Below are 16,569 nucleotides of genomic sequence, written 5' to 3' on the forward strand. Positions count from 1 at the left end.
AAAGAGAAGACTTTTTTCAGACTTACCTCTTCTGACCTCCCTGCAGCGAGGCGCGTGTTTTTCCATGCTGAGAAATGATCAAATCCTCCCCAAAAAAAGACTGGCTTTGGCTTTACAGGTATACAGACAAGGCTGAAGTTGGTAAAAAATAGCCCCTTACCAAAGATTGTATAGGCCTATATTACTTACAGACTGTGAAAAGTCACGTGAGGTCCATAAAGTTGGTTTTATGGTTTTGGGGAGTAGACAATGTACTATATAATTCACAACCTTGAATGAAAGTGACGGCTTAACTGCATGGATGGGACTGGAAAGGCTGGACAGGGGAAGGAAGTGTCCAGTCATGTATGGTTATAGTTTAAACTGCTGGAAAACTTGGAATAATTGTTAATATTAAAACAATGCGGCGGTTAAATATTACTGATCATTTACAGGAGAAATATTATCTTTTTTATTGTAGTTAGATGGGTGGAATTTTAAGTTTCCAAAGTGCTGTTTACGCTCCTGAAAAAGAAAATGAAATAAATCAGTTTTCTTAGAAAATATTTAACTAAAATATTCTTCATTATTCATAGGAAACTTATACCGTTTGGGAATGGTTTCATAAACCTCGTGAGTGCACGTTTAAAAGCTTCTCTTATTGTATTTATTTTCAAAGGAAAAAGAAAGACGTGTTTTCGTTTTTAAGGGGCAATAACGATTTGAAGGAAAAACAAATCTCTTTAAGGCCAATCAGGGGCTTTATGGAGCTGCCACGAGGCGAACTTGAGCGAGGTCCTGCGGTGATTTATCCCGATCTGTCAAGTCACCGAGCGGCCAAAGGTGAAGTCTCGGACAACTCCGAGCTGGACACAGGCTTCACTGGTTTTACATAAAGAAATCACAGGCTCCGTGGCCTCTAGTACATTGTCTACCGGCCACTAATAAAAGCTAATGACGTTATGTGCAGGAAACTGGAGGCTGCAGGAGACTTCTACAATATTATCAAAGTCCTTTCAAACTCATTTCAGGTAGGAAAAAAAAGTTAAAAGCAGTGGTGTGCTATAAGAGTCCCAGACATTTTCCACATATTCATAACTATTAAGTGGCAATTTAACCAGCGTAATGAGCATTGCATATTGATAGGGGTAATCTGTACCCGGATCTCATGCATTATTCATGGCGACGGGGATCATCGCTGGGTCAGTAGACGATAGACTGCAGCCGCAGATGCGTCAGGACGAAGACTTTGCACTGTCATCATCGCCACTCAAGACTGGCAAAAGTCTGTGTTTGCACAGGAGGAAACACACTTTTGATTTGTCATGCATTAACAAAATTTAGCGCGCACAGCGATGGAAATCACTGCAAATAAGATGCGTAAATTTAGCAGAATAGCTCGAAAAATGCTTTGCAACAACACTGGTTTTATTTAAAAATAAATCTAGGAAGCAAAATCAACGCAGAAAATCTCAAACCCCTTTAATCTATATTTTAGTTAGTTAGTTATTATTTCACTGATACGTTGTATCAGTTCTAATAATCAATGTGCGCAAGAAAACTCTTTTACACTTAAATGGGATCCAAACTCCCTCTCCACCTCTCACATTAGATTTGATGCTCTCTCATTTATTTAATAATAATGATAAAACACATGGCGCAAAAGTCACCTTGGGTGTTTTTGGGGGAGGACGTTTTTATCGTGTCATGGATGCTGAACTTGTGAGCTCACCGCTGCTGCTGTTCGCTGGAGGAGCTTGTAATGCAGCGACTCCGCCAGCAGAGGGCGCCTCAGACCGGCCTGTCGGATGATGGATGAGTTTACTGCCCCTCCGAGCTCGGGCTCTTATCATCGGGGGCATGTAGGTTACTGAGCAGAACACCAGGAAAAAAAATCCCCCCCGTGTTTGTTTTCTTTTATTGTCATCTCTTCATGTTGAGTGGAGGGATTGAAGCTTTAATCACAGGCTCTCTGGACTGTGAGGCTGCTTTTTCATTTTAATCGCAGGTTTTGTACAAGTCAGTTTGAGACTAGATGATCCGACAGACTAAACTGCTTCTTCTCACTTTATTTTTTCATTTTGGAGCACAGGCAGATGAAGGTTTCTGTGTTTATCCTTTAAAACACGTCTAAACTTCTCAGATTATTTGTTTAAATCACTTTTTGGGGGCCAACACTGTTTAAGTAAGCCATTCAACATGTAAAAAACAGCGAAAAATAGAGAACACCGACAACTAAAATGCTGCTTCATCATACCATTAATTATCTCTCGATCCTTCACGCTCATTGTGACCCTTTGGGGGGCCCTGACCCTCAGATTGGGAACCACTGAACTGCATGTAATCCATTTAAAACTGGAACATTTTGATATCTGTGTACTTATATGATTTAAATACAGAAGCTGTTATTGTACAATTTTTTAACTTGTTGTATTATTTGTACTTTTATGTATTAATTCATGTTTAGGAAGTGAAACTTTAGATATCTGTGTAGTAAAGGAATTGTCAATTATATTCTGTGGCCTGGGACTGGGATATAAATAGCTACATTACTGCTCTAATAGCTCATAATTTACACAAATGATGCCAACAGTTTTTAAATAAGCTAATACAGACATATACAAATATTACAGCCATGCTACTAATAATGAATTATTTATCTAAATGCTAACAGGGCAGAGTGTCTCCTCCACAAACACCTCAAACATGCACAACTTACACAACTCCTTTATCTGACGCTCTGACTTTAAATGGATTTAGTGTGTTTACACCCGTGTTTCTGACTCTGCTAAAACTTTATCTATCTCATTTTAGAGATCAGATCATTCACACACAACAATTTCCCTTCATGTATCAACTAAAACACGCAACCAAACTTCTTTTGGTTGGTTATAAGATCAAAAAAGGTAAAGATGCAAGATACAAAATCTGCCGTGAACACAATTAACAGTTAAATAACGGCAGACTTTGTGTATTAGCCCTTTTATTTATGTTTTAATAACATTTATAAACACAGAGTTGATTACAAAACTCTTTCATTAATTATTTATTAACATTTATCTGTGCCACGATTACAGACTTATCGACTAAAATAAAACCCTTAAAGACTGTGGACTTATAGATTTGATGCACCAAACTTGACATAACATCATATATACAGTAACTTTAAAAGCACAGAGTTTGTGATCAGAAGCCTTCATGACACATTAACTTTGACATTTTTTACACATTTTAGGCCTGTGACTCTTTCTAAAAGCTTGATGGAGATTTCTAAGCATTTATAACAGTAGACTAAGTGTTGGTCCCTTTTTAAAACATCTTATTAACATTTATAACAACTGACTTTTTGTACTAGCTACTATATTAATGCATTGTTAATATTTATAATATTGTATTAGACCTTTAATTAATGACATCAACATTTCTACCCACATATCTTATGGATTAAGTTCTGAATGAATTGATTAACACTTTTAAAAGTTGACTATATGTATTAAACACCATAGCAAATATTTTTCTTTTAAAAGAAATATAACAGAATTTGTGTTCAAAACTCTTAATTAACCCCTATTGATGAAGACTTGATGTTTTAAACCCTTTATTGATGACATATTAACATTTATAACTAAACTATTAGTGCTTAAATTACATTTCTATCTTTAGTTTTTGATATAAAAACCCTTTATTACGGATTACTATGTGTTAAACACTTTATTTATAACTAATTAGCATTTATAGCTGCATATTTCATGCACTGCTATACTGTAGTCATTTCTAAATGGATTATCAACCATTTATAAGTGCATTATTATCATCAAATAAAACACCAACCTGGGGGATTTCTCACATACTGGCAACAAAAATTGAAAAAAGTCAAACAGTATGATTTGTTAACCATTAACTAAGTCTTTAAGTTAACTTTTGAACATGTACACATAGTGTCTCTTTAAATAAAAGACCTTTGACTGAAAAACACAGTTAACAAGGAGACAGAACCTCATGTCGCTTTGTAAGTGTGTAAATATCTTAGACGTAATGGATGAATAAATTGTTGCAGGTTTTTCTCAGCACACCTACGGAGACTCATGAGCTGTCACTTATATGCACCCTGTAGATCCAAATTTGTGTAAATACAGCAGCCGCCACAAATTTGAATCATTGGGAGTATGTAGGTGATGACACTTCAACCTCCAGGAGAGGAAAAACAAACTTAAAAGCTAAGACAACACGAACTGCTTTCGTCCGCCTGTGCAATCGACAGCCTTTCTGCTGAGATGTGTTGACAGTTTTCTGTGAGCAGTTTACACTCACTGAGCAGGAGGCCCTCGGCAGAGTTTGAGTGTTTTCCTTCTTCCCCTTCTTTCTTTTTTGGCACCACATTGTTAGAGAATATGACATCTGGGAGACTTGCAGGACGAGCCCTGAATGTGGGCATTGTTCGGACCATCATTTGTCACGTCTCCTTTTCACGGCCACTGTCTGTGGTCGAGGAGGAGTTTTAGTTTGCGGGGGCAAAATGTGAGGAGGACCTCGACAAACAGCTACAACCCGCCGGACTGGAGGGAGAATCTGTCCTGAGGAGAAGATGAAATCGCAAGAAGAACAGTAAGTTTGTTAAAGTTCTAATTTTCTAAGAAAAAAGACAAAGTCAGAGCATGAGTTTGTGTGTTGCTTTTAGGGGAAAAGTAGCTACATGTTCAGCATTTATAAGCAGGAAGGCTTCTAACAGTTATACAGACATATACGGACATTTTTAGTGTTTATTAATGTTAGTATTTTTGTAACTTTTCCTTGGAGGATATATTCTATATGAACAAAATCTGCTGAGCCTTCACTGAAGAATGGGTGACTGGTTGATGTGTTTATATGTTTTATCTGATTATAAATGCTTTGAACTTACCATAAATATCACTCTATGTTGTTTGTTTATTAGTGCATTAGTTTATTTATTGGCTTGCTTATGTTGTCGGTGGGAAATCAAGTTGCTGCCACTGTTGATTCAACTGCCTCTGAATTAATTCAGGGCAATAAATCGCCTGTGCCTGCGGACACGTGGTTCCTGCAGCTAATTGACAGGAGAGGTTGCAGAGAGCTGCATTTGTCAGCAGGCCTGCATGCTGAATGGAGGGTCGTGGGGGTGGGGGTGGTGAAGAAGGGGGAGTGTGCGTGTCCATCACACATCAGACAGGCAGCCTGAGGACAGGGGAGTGATGGGAGCCAAGCTCAGGCATGTTGTCATATATGTGAGTGATAACTACCCTCCACAGGGATCAAACATGTATTTATATTTATGCTGCATGTCTCTATTCAGTAGGCTGACCTATCAGATCAGTACATCTGCACCTCCACCCTCACCCAACCAGCCTCCACCTCTTCTCTCAAACACCAGAGGATGGTTTATTTTCTAAACAGTGCACTTTTGCTGATTTTCTTTGTGCTTTTATGACACTTTTTATAGGCTATCAACCAGATTTATGGATTACTGACCGGTTTATGCAGTGGCTACACCTGTATCCTGCACTGTTGTACTGAAATGCAATAGAGATACTTGAGTATTCTCTTTTCCCAGAGATTCACTACATTTCAAGGGGCCAATGCCACTTTTCATTCGACAAATTGTGCATTAGATCAACATCACAGGATATAATCAACCCATTATTTATAGCCTTCCTCCTATTATAGGTTAAGAAACAACATATTGATCCCTGCTGATCTAAAGAAAAAGCATGTTAATAGACATGTCGTCTCGAGGAATGACACCGTGGCCTCAATTTCTACCCAAACCATTTTTCGTGTCGTAGAAATTACGCAAAAATCCCACTAAGCGTAAAAATAACACATAATGAGCTTGAGGTGGCTATTTACATGCGAAATCCTAAAATCATTCTGCAAATAATTAGTTTTTAACCCAAGAAGTATTTAATCAATGTGCACTTACATGCTGCTAGATTAATAGACTCATAATCCCGTATTAGTATGATTTAAAATGAGGCATTCTGCAGAACGAGTGTTTTTAATTTCGGTACTTTTCTTCTTCGGAGCAATTGTGAATGCAGAACTTTCACTTGCAACAGAGTATTTCTTTTATTCAAGTGGAATAGATCCCATAAGCACAATTTGAAGCAAACTGCAGCCTCTATTGAAATGAAACGTCGCAGCACAAAGCCCACTCACTGGAAAATTTCAAGAGATTTAAGACACATCTCTGGGGATTCATCAGGATATATTAATAGCCCAGCAAGTCTCTGGGTTTGTAATTTGTTCCGACATTCATCTGAGCAGGTTTGCAGGTGTGTAGCGTTGGGCTGCATGTTTTATAGCTGAAGAGAGAGAAAAAAAAAGAGAGGAAATTAGACAGATTTCCACTTTCACTGCAAAAGCAGCTGTTGGTGTTATTTTCGGGCACCACAAAGGTGCGTCATTTCTTCGCATCAGAGATCAAAGATGCCAATTTGCATTAATTAACACCACTTAGTTAAATATTACCTTTAAGATCCAATCAAATCGACGGAGCAAAACGTGAAGATGAGAGATCAAAGCACCGCGAATCGATCCGCTGCAGCAGTCTGGTCGTCACCATGTAAAACCAAATCAGCAGCCTCATTACAGTATCAACTTCTGAATGGAGACTTCTTAATGGATGCTGCTGTGCTGACCGCTGTCTGTCTCCACTTTAGTGCTTCAAAACGAGTCTGTCTTTAAATTAGGGATGAAAAAAACTCATTGCATAAAGACGATGTAATGCATTTGGCGTGTGTTTGTGTGGAAACCATACACTCAAAGCTTTCTTTCTCTGGGTGATTTATGGCCTCTGAACGGGATGTTTGATTTTTTTTTGTTGCAGAACTGGACGTGTTCCCAGGATTGTTTAAACAAAACGAGATGTGGCTGCCTGTGTGTGTGATTGTGGGCAGAAAATGTGCCTTGGGTGCTTAAGAAACTGCTCAGTTTTGGTTTATTTTAATGCAAACCGATGGTGATTTTTTACAGGCTATTTTCCTGATCTAAATCTACATAAACATTAGGTTGAAAGCTAAAAATATATCAAGGCTCTCTGATTGTATCCTCATCTGATTGCAGTAAAGGAAGTCAAACTGCCTCCGACAAAGGCGTAAAACCACCTCTTCCTTATCTTTATATCAGGGCCATTGCCATATATGAAAGTGAGCTTGCATGATCAGCAGAAAGGCTTTCTTTTTGCACACACACGCACACACACACACACCCACGCGCGGATATTGTGTGCAGAAATGCAACGAAGGGCGGTCTGAGCTGCAGAAACACTGTCCACTCCGCGTCACCCCAAAGCAACACAACACCTCATGTCGGAGCCGCAATCTCTGCGCGGATTATTCTAATCTGTGAGCTTTTCCAAAAAGGTAAGAGGAGCCGGCGCGTTTGTTTGAGCGCGGAATGATGTGGGTCTCGAAGGTAAGGCAGCCGAGCTGTTGTGAGGCGGACTGGGTTATGTGTCTTTATGATTTACGAGCCTGACTCCAGCCGCGGTTCAACCAGAGTTCATAAAGCTGCATGCCTCCAGACTTATTCCCTCTGTCTCTCTGACTGCTCTCCTCTCCTCGTCTTTAAAAACTACAGCTGAATAATTTCGATCGCTTTAATTTCGGAGGAAGAGTCCATTTAATTTTATTGCGATACTGGCTGAAAAAAAAGGAACAAAAAGAAAGACAAAGATGGATAAAGCAGCTGCAGCTGCGTTGCACAATGGACTTCTGTACAATTTTGCATTGGATTGATGGGTTTTTCAGTAGGTTGTGATACAACATTTAATTTTTCCCATACAAACAGGGCTATCCATTAGCTGAATAAAGGCTGTTATGTATGAACAGAAATAGGCCTAATGTAATTTCAGGAGACACCACAGAAAACACAATGAAGCACTGTTTCTTTTTATATCTACATCTAATTTGTTGTCTGATAACAATATATTTACATTTGTTAGGCCAGTTTTAGTTCTTAATTCATCTAATCCCCTTTGAGACAAAAAAACACAACAACAACAAACAAACAATTTCCAGAAAAATAGCCTCGTTTTTCGACCTAAAATCGTCATATGTTGTGTGTAAAAGAAATTGAGCCCCGCTGGGAGGTGAATCACTGCAGCTTTTTCAGGATTATCCTCACGTTGGTGTTTTCCACCGAGCTCTTCATTTTGCCTCTCTTGCATGGAGAGGCTTGCTATTCATGTCAGAATACTATTGAGTTGATAAGATGGATCATTTAGTCTCCTCCCTTATTCTGTGTCCGTCTTTTTTCCTCCCTGGATCCTCTCAGGCCAGAAGCCTTCGGCTCTCTGGAAACCCGCCATGTGACATTTGGCTACCAGCGCTCAGCCAGAAGGTCAAAGGGGGGCCCGGTGCACATTTCGTGGAAATGCAGAAACCCAGCGCCGCACACAACATCCACCACCACCGCGACTTCTTCAGCGAGTCTCTGGATGGCGTCTCTGGCTTTGGGTGCTCCCCACAAGCACCGACACACCAGCAGGGAGTGGAGACGTTTGAGCGCACGTTTCCCCGGAGGTCAAAACCACAAAGCACCAAGTTTCCAATGAGCAGAAACATTTTCCCCTGGATGAAAGACTCCAGACACTCAAATCAGAAACCCAGCAGGAAAATCACAGGTCTGTATGACATGAAAAAAAAAAAAAAAAAAATCAGACGTTTTTAAACTAAACTATTTCCATTTGGCCTCTCAGTTTAAAAAGATGATTTCAGACTTTAATGTTCCTCCTTGCAGGTTCAAAAGGTCATCTGGCTTTTAATGGGGCTGCAGTCAGGCATGAGAGGCAGGAGGCCTTCAGGTTTTAGGCTCACAGGCATTTAAGGATGTATTTTAATATCAATTAGCATGTATCTTTTTTTTTTAAAAGAAAGCCTGAGAGAAATTAAATTAGAAACAACAGAAAGGGCCGACTGAAGCTGAAACAGACTGAGCCTTTTATGCTCCAGACTATAGGACCATAAAACAGAAACATGAAGGATCCCTTTCACCAAACCCAAACTAGTAATTAAAGGATTTGTATTTAATCGTGATTTTAATCCAAAATGTATAAAGATAAAAACATAATTTAAGTTATAAAAACAACCGTGTTGAAATAGTAGCAAATCGAGCCGTATTTGTCTTGATTTACTACATCTGAAACACTAACAGCGACATAAAGGGGAGATAAACACAGTTAAATTTCATACATGTCAGCTCACTAATCTTTCAACAACAGCCAGCTTCTTACACACAGGTTTCAGCCCAAACCTTTTGATTTATTCTTTTGTTGTTGTATTATTGTGGTTTTCTGTGCCTTTTGATCCAGTTTATTCAATAATTATTTGTTGGGCTTTTTTAGTGCTCCTCTTTTACGCAGCAACATGTAAGATAACGCGAACAGAAGCAATTAAAAAGACTGGAAACTGGCAGTAAACGCAGCGGAGGCTCACTGGAAGAAAGATGTAATGTATCTGTTCGACACCTCATTTCCCGACATTTGTCTCCGCAGATTGCAACGAGAAGTGCCCAAGCGCGACCCCGGCCTCGAAGCGCACGCGCACCGCATACACGAGCGCGCAACTGGTGGAGCTGGAGAAGGAGTTCCACTTTAGCCGCTACCTGTGCAGGCCGCGGCGGGAGGAGATGGCCAGCCTGCTCAACCTCAACGAGAGGCAGATTAAGATCTGGTTCCAGAACCGGAGGATGAAGCAGAAGAAGGACCAAAGAGTGCAAGGCCTCACCAACATAACCAGCACCACCTCCTCCTGCTCTCCCCCGTCCTCCCCCTCCGCCTCGGGCAGCCCCACTCTGGCAAGTCTGGGTTATGTCCATCTGGGCGGTGATTACCAGTCGGCCTCCCCTCCGCTCAAGTCCCGACAACAACAGCAGCAGTCCCAGCCGGCGTGCCGTGCACAATACTCCAAATGTCCAGCTCCGGGCTTCAAGCACGGCCCCCAGTTTGATGTGCAGTACAACACTTCTCACACAACAAACCCAAACCAGGGAGGCGACGATCTGAGCGGGTCGTACTTCTCACAGAGCTGCTCTCAGGACAGAATCATGCAAGCTCCAAAACTGACTCATCTGTAGCAAAGCCAAGGCGCGTGTGTCTCGTTGCATTCTCTATTTATTTATTGGGCTAAATCTAAATTAGCGACGTTTTTATTTATTTGTATTTGACATATTTATTATTTTTTTTGTGGGTTTTATCCTCGCACACGCCCTCAAACATGGAGAAATGTTACAATTCAGACCTGAAAGCTTAAATGAACACATTAACTATTATTTAGGCTGCAATTTGATTCAAACAGGCTCGTGATCCAGATTTACACCCCATTTAAGAGACAAAACGTTGTCGAAAATGGCAAATCTTACTCTTTTTTCTTCTTCTTCTGTTTTTTGGTTAAAGCTTAATTACCACTTGAGGACTATAGCCACATTAACTCTTACTTAATTACAGGGCGCGTTTTAACGAGTGTGGACGGTTTACGTTATAGTGTCAGTGTTGTTAATTTACAAGCAGGAGGGGAAAATAAGATGTAGAGAAAGGCCTATCTGGCTGTTAAACGTCTTTGTTCTTTTATGGGCAAAATGGGCCAAACAAGCTGTCAGTCTTTAAAAAGAGGCATGATGGATCACTGAATTCACTGCGCTGACTATTTCTGCAACATTGTCTGATTCAGAGCCTGTGCGCACCACTCATGCTGTCCAAAGGCTGGGGAAATATTTCAGTAAGAAGCCAATCCGGACATGGGCGAAAGTGATGTTTAGAGACACAATTGGAAATTAATTGAATGTTTTTCAACCCTCGTCGGCAAAGAAGCTAAATTATTCAACGATGCCAAAGCTTTAACAGCATGCAGGCCGTCAATTTTACACATTTAAATGGAAATATTAAAAGTATTATAATTGTAAGACTTAAAGACCTGCAGTGGCAGTCAGATTTATTCTTATTATCATTATTATTATTATTTTCTATCTTTTTATTTGTCAGTGGAGCTCCTCTAACACTGCAGCCTGCATATGTCTCCTGATGTTTGTGTTCTTATCAGATGGATGAGGGAGTTTGATTGAAGCATTTGTCATGTAAATGCGAGCCGTTTGATGGACGAGCCTGCAGACTTGACAGAGTGCTGTTGGTCTTTTGCCATTGGCGTTTAGCAGGTCACATGGTGTGTCAGGAAGGTGATATGAGCGTGGAAGGCAGTTTTACAGCTTTGACATACTTACCTAAGGTTAGGGGCGAGGGGAGCACCGATTAATGACTGCTCAGTCTTCATCAGTTCTGAACAAATAACAGGCCCAGGTTCAGGATGAACTCCTACTTAGACTATCCTGTGTGCAACCGGGGAGCAAATATTTTCAGTACCAAAGCCGGATACCCCAATTTAAACCATGGATACATGTCGTCCAACTCGTGTGCAACAAGTGATAGTTACGCACCGGACGGTCGTTTAGTGGCAGCAGCCTCTGCGCCCCACCAGACTTCGAGCCTCCCTCTGCACCACCAGGCCCACGCCAACTTGGATCTGCAGTTTTCAGCCCCGGGGAACCCCATGTATGGGTCACCTCTGGAGTACGGACATCACCAGTACGGCCTCGCTCCAGATCAGGACCGGAGCTTTATTCACGCACAGGTCTCACCGCTCGGAACAAACATGGCTCCCTACGCAGGGGACAGCTGTGGGCCTGGAGTTGTATCGGGCAGCCAGTATCTGCATTTTGCCAACGGAGATCAGAGGCAGCAAGAATATTCTGAAAGTGTTTACGCGAGGTTACCGACCCAGTGTAAAGAGAAAGATTTGGAGCACGTTGAGGAGGCTTCTAAGACTTTCGACTGGATGAAAGTGAAAAGGAATCCTCCTAAAACAGGTTTGTTGTGGACATTAGAGCAAAAACGTTGTGCCATTTAGAGAACCCATGAGGCCAATAAAACGTGCGTAAAACCCAGTCAGCTGACAATAAAGCCAAAGTGTTTTAAATAGTCCTGATAAATCATTTTATCCACTAATGTTTTTCTGTTCATTCTCATTTTTTCACTCATATCCAATCCTCATACTCCAGCTCCATGAGTTCCATGTATTTCTCCACCATCCATTCATCCATTTCTCCCCGCAGCTGTCCTGTCGGAGTTCGGGGTCCCGGGCCAGAACAACGTGATCCGCACCAACTTCACCACCAAGCAGCTGACGGAGCTGGAGAAAGAGTTCCACTTCAATAAATACCTGACGCGGGCACGGCGGGTGGAGGTCGCGGCCAGTCTGGACCTGAACGAGACGCAGGTGAAAATCTGGTTTCAGAACCGCAGGATGAAGCAGAAGAAGAGGGAGAAGCTTGGCTGCGCTTCGGTCAACTCTTCGGCACCTGTGGAGAAACTCTCCAGCTCCGACACCTCCCCAAAGACTAAAGGGGAAAAACTCTGAACAATGACTCTTAAAAAATGACTGTGGAGGCCTGAGCAGCTTTCCACAGACAAGTTGCACCATTCCAGAAAAGAAAAAAAAGTGAATAATGCTCGTGGTCTTGTGAAGTATACAGGGTATGTCTGTGTCTGCTGATGTGCATCGACTTCTGAATTGGATGTTGAGAAAACTTTCGAAAAGGTGTTTTCATCCATTCTTGTATTTCTATGTTTAGTTTTTGCACCTCCTAAAATGTCATTGTTTGCACTATTTATTTACAGGGTATTTTCCAACAATTGTTCAGATAATTTAGCTTAATAAAGTTTATCAAATTAAAAACGGAGTTGTAATTGTTGTGCATGTTAAAGAAGCTGATAGTCCATATTCGGCACAATCTGCAGTTTTTAAGAGAAAGTTGTCTCCCTCTGAGGGTATTGAATTAATTTTTTGGGTGGAATTAAAAACTTATTTTCTGTATATCCACCTCCATAAATAGTTCCACCAATAGTTCCCCTTGCATAATGTGACAAGAGGAATCTTTCACAACACATGGGGTGGTTCCAAGTGACCTTTTCACCTCGAAATACCTCCAGGGGCTCTAAACATGACAACAAACTCCAGGAAGCCAAGTCTCACCCTTGATTTGTTACCCAAATTCTATTTGGATACAGCTGACACATGTTGTTACAGAGAACCATTTATATTTCTTTTCAAAAACAGCCACTATTTTGATAATCTAACATCTTGCAGCCTATTGTGGGTTCGGCCTCAGCCATACGCTTGCAGGACTTGACCACCTTGTTTCCTCTGATGGTGAGGGGGCAGCAGTTTCAATATTTGCTCTGGGTGTTGGGTTTGCACACACAGTTTCTGCCCCAACAGCACTGGCCTGTTGATGCCCCTCTTTCCAAAGCTGAGGTTCATGCAGAGTTCAGGCACAAATGAATGCGGAGTCAATCTGTCAAGACACCAGAGTGGGAGGTAAACTCTCAGGCTCAGGTTGTGGGACATTCAGGCTATTTTTAAGATTGTGTGAACTTTAATCTCCTTTAAAGCCTCTTACAAACATGTTTTTAGGAAATGGAAATCAGCATTCATTTGAAATATATCTGTGTGAGTATGCAGTTCTTTCATAACTATATTAAAAATGAATACAGTTCCGCGAATAGAAGTTACAGCTGAAATACCATACATCCCATTACTGTAAATTAGAAAGAAGGCTCGGATATTTGATGTCATGCCTTTCTTTACAAGTAAAAAGCCTCCTCTTCGGATGAGTCACAAGGCCATGGACTGGGGAGGCGACAATGAATATGGTGAGTAGTGACAGATTCAACAACAGAAATGGGGACGGTGCAGAAAACAAGTGTGGGACTTCATTCCAGGGGTGTGATCCCTGCCATCTCTGTAGGTAATACCTCAGCGCTCCCAGCAGGCTCTCCATCTGGAGGTGTCAAGAGTCGGTGCGGCAGCCAACTCCACCGAGACAGATGTTCAACTGGGGGAGAGGAGGAGGATGTTTTTCACCTTCCGATCAGGGTAGCCTTCCTTGCTTTCTGTTGGAGAATGTAGGGCAAGGAGAGGAGAGGAGCACAGAGTGGTTAATGAACACAAAGGGACGAGAAGGAAAATCCTTGTAAGGTCACGATATAACCCAAAACATCCAACTGAACACACGGAACAACAATTAATAAATCCAGAACTGCCAACTTTTTAGTCTTCAGATATCTCGCACATCTTTAGCCCCCCCCCACCCCATGCACTTTGTTTGAGGTCGGCCCGGTGCTGTTTGTACCCCATGCTGGTTGCAGTTGTTGCAGGCTCTTTTACAAGTCTATTGCCAGGCTCACTTCCTTGGTTTTCTACCAGTTCCTCTGTCGCATGTCACTCTGCAGGGTCCCCAGGCTTCAAAGGAAAACTAGATACAGTATTCATGGCATAACAGGGGGTTAGTCATCTAAGAGATACCACGGAGGAGTGACTTTTATTGGCAGGTATCAAACATGGCTTTTTACAGGCTGACGTCATCTAAACATGATACAGACATCACAGCATACTAAAGACATTTTCAAAAGAGCAATATTTCAATTTAGTTTGTTTACATCATCCTAAAATATTTATAAAACAAGTCACAAATTGGACAGTGTCAAGGGTGAAGTAATAAAATTATGCACTTATTTCAATCCTGTCCTGTGTTTTTTTTTCATATTTTATTGATCAGTGTCGACCGAGTAAGGGTAGAGTTGAAAATGGGGGGAGTTAAATCATAAAAAGATTTTTTGGCATGAGTTTTGCTGACCAAATAATCATTTAAAATCCAATCTTTTGCAAGTTTTAATGTAATTAGGGTCAAAATTAACACTTTTGTTTGGCAGCCCTGATTAAAGTGAGTATCTTTGGGTTTCAGACTGTTTGTGGGACAAAGCAAGACATCCGATGACGTAACCGTAGGATGTGAGAAAAGTCAGAGGAGCTTTTTCTTCAGCCATGATCCTTCCTGGGAGAAGGATCTACCCTCTTTTGTTCTTCCAGATATTTTCCAGTATTGTATCTACATTAAAAGAATTTCTTGGGGAAGTTTCTCCTGAAGCTTAAATCAAAATTGACTTATTTATGAATAAAGAAAAAAATCATCAGGAGGTTAATTGATAATGAAAATAACTGCTAATAGTAGCACTTTACACATACGTGTTGACATGGGAAAAATCATAAAAGGAGGCATCATGGACTTCCAGGTTCAATAGCTGTTTGATATTATTCAAGGATCGGTGGGTTAAAAGATAATATGCTCATGTTTTTTTTTTAATATGAATAATAATGATGAGATAACAAATATAATTTAGGACTTCGGAACCATGTGACAAAATGTTTGAAGAAACAAAAGAAATCCAGAGAAGTCACATATGAGATTTCCATTCTGTAGATGTTGGTGAACATTTAACACGTTTCTGTAATTTTTCCATCGTGTTCTTTGAGGCCTTCTGGAGAAATGATGTCTTGGTATGAATGGCACGCTTTCTTCTTCCTTTGTTTTGGCACTGAGCCTCTTTATAACCCAGCCTGGGAGGCTCTTGACAACCATCCCCCATCCGAGTCAGGCTCTATTGGATCTGGAAGCGCCAGCTGACCTGAAGCTCCTGTCTCCTGGGTCCCCCTTGCGACTGGATCCTTTTCCCACTCCATCAGCATAGTAACCGACAAAGACAAGTGACTTGGCCAGGGTTAACGTCTTAATACTCCCTGGGATTGCCTCCAGGATCCAAATGGCTACCCCTAATAGTTTTCCTCCTCTGTGTGCCTGTCAGACCGCCATGACTGTATGCCGTAAGAAAAACAAGACGATCTGAGAGGCAGAGTAACGAAGCAGCACAATGGAATAATGAGGGGTGGTGAGGAAAAATAGAGCGTTCATGAAAGGTTTGGTGTGAGGATACAAAGGTCTGAAGTGATGCCTGGCGCTCAGACACTGGTGTGCCAGTGGCTGATACTTTGCATGGAGAGCCAGCACACTTGAAATTAAACTGGCTCCTTCCTTTAGAGCCCAGGAGGGGAAAACCAGAACTCAATCAGTGTCACGTCACATGGTTCAAAGCGGCCAATTCGATGCTGCCAGGAGGTTGAGAAATGCAAGGTGACAGTTCATTTTACCAGTGACAGTGTGTCGGTCTCGCTTGCTGGTTCTCCAGTCAATTCCCAGCGAGCAGTGAAGGTTGCTGGAGACAGACAGCAGCTACCACCCCCTCGCCTCCTCCTCTTCATCCTCACCACCGCCGCTCTCTCATCGACCCTGCTCTGCTTTGTATTCCAATTAACTGGACAGGGGGAGAGGCGGCAGTGTGCAGGATTACAAGCGCAGGCAGACACATTCTTCTGGCATCTTCGCGGTATCTCAATCCCAATAGTGCTGTTCTTCCCTTTTCCCTTCCCTTTTTCCCCTCTTCTCGGCTTATGACAAGGGCCAGTTGTTCCAGAGGGATAATTCATAGATTCTTCTTTAACAACTCCCTCTAGGGACAATGTCTTGGTAATGAAAAATAGGTCCCTCTCACACATTCATATATCACATGTAATAGAGGTGTGTAATCACTCAGTCGAGTCAACGCATTCCCAGCTGTAACCGCTATTCTTAACAGACACCTCAAATAATGCTGAATTAATATTTTGAAATGGCTCATATATTCTAACA

General features: G+C 41.4%; 2 protein-coding genes across 2 annotated transcripts; both read left to right on the forward strand.

Moving 5' to 3' along the window:
• The first annotated feature begins 8,351 nt into the window (after positions 1-8,351).
• Positions 8,352-10,071, forward strand: LOC142373901 (homeobox protein Hox-B3a-like). The gene is made up of 2 exons (XM_075457369.1): positions 8,352-8,620; positions 9,491-10,071. The coding sequence occupies exons 1-2, from the start codon at positions 8,371-8,373 to the stop codon at positions 10,069-10,071; spliced, it is 831 nt and encodes a 276-aa protein (XP_075313484.1). The 5' UTR covers positions 8,352-8,370.
• A 1,223-nt stretch (positions 10,072-11,294) lies between these two features.
• On the forward strand, positions 11,295-12,404 carry hoxb1b (homeobox B1b). The gene is made up of 2 exons (XM_075458225.1): positions 11,295-11,853; positions 12,100-12,404. Exons 1-2 carry the CDS (start codon positions 11,295-11,297, stop codon positions 12,402-12,404), a joined length of 864 nt encoding a protein of 287 aa, XP_075314340.1.
• Positions 12,405-16,569: the final 4,165 nt, after the last annotated feature.

Source organism: Odontesthes bonariensis, chromosome 23 (genome assembly GCF_027942865.1).
Source record: "Odontesthes bonariensis isolate fOdoBon6 chromosome 23, fOdoBon6.hap1, whole genome shotgun sequence".
NCBI classification, from domain to species: domain Eukaryota; kingdom Metazoa; phylum Chordata; class Actinopteri; order Atheriniformes; family Atherinopsidae; genus Odontesthes; species Odontesthes bonariensis.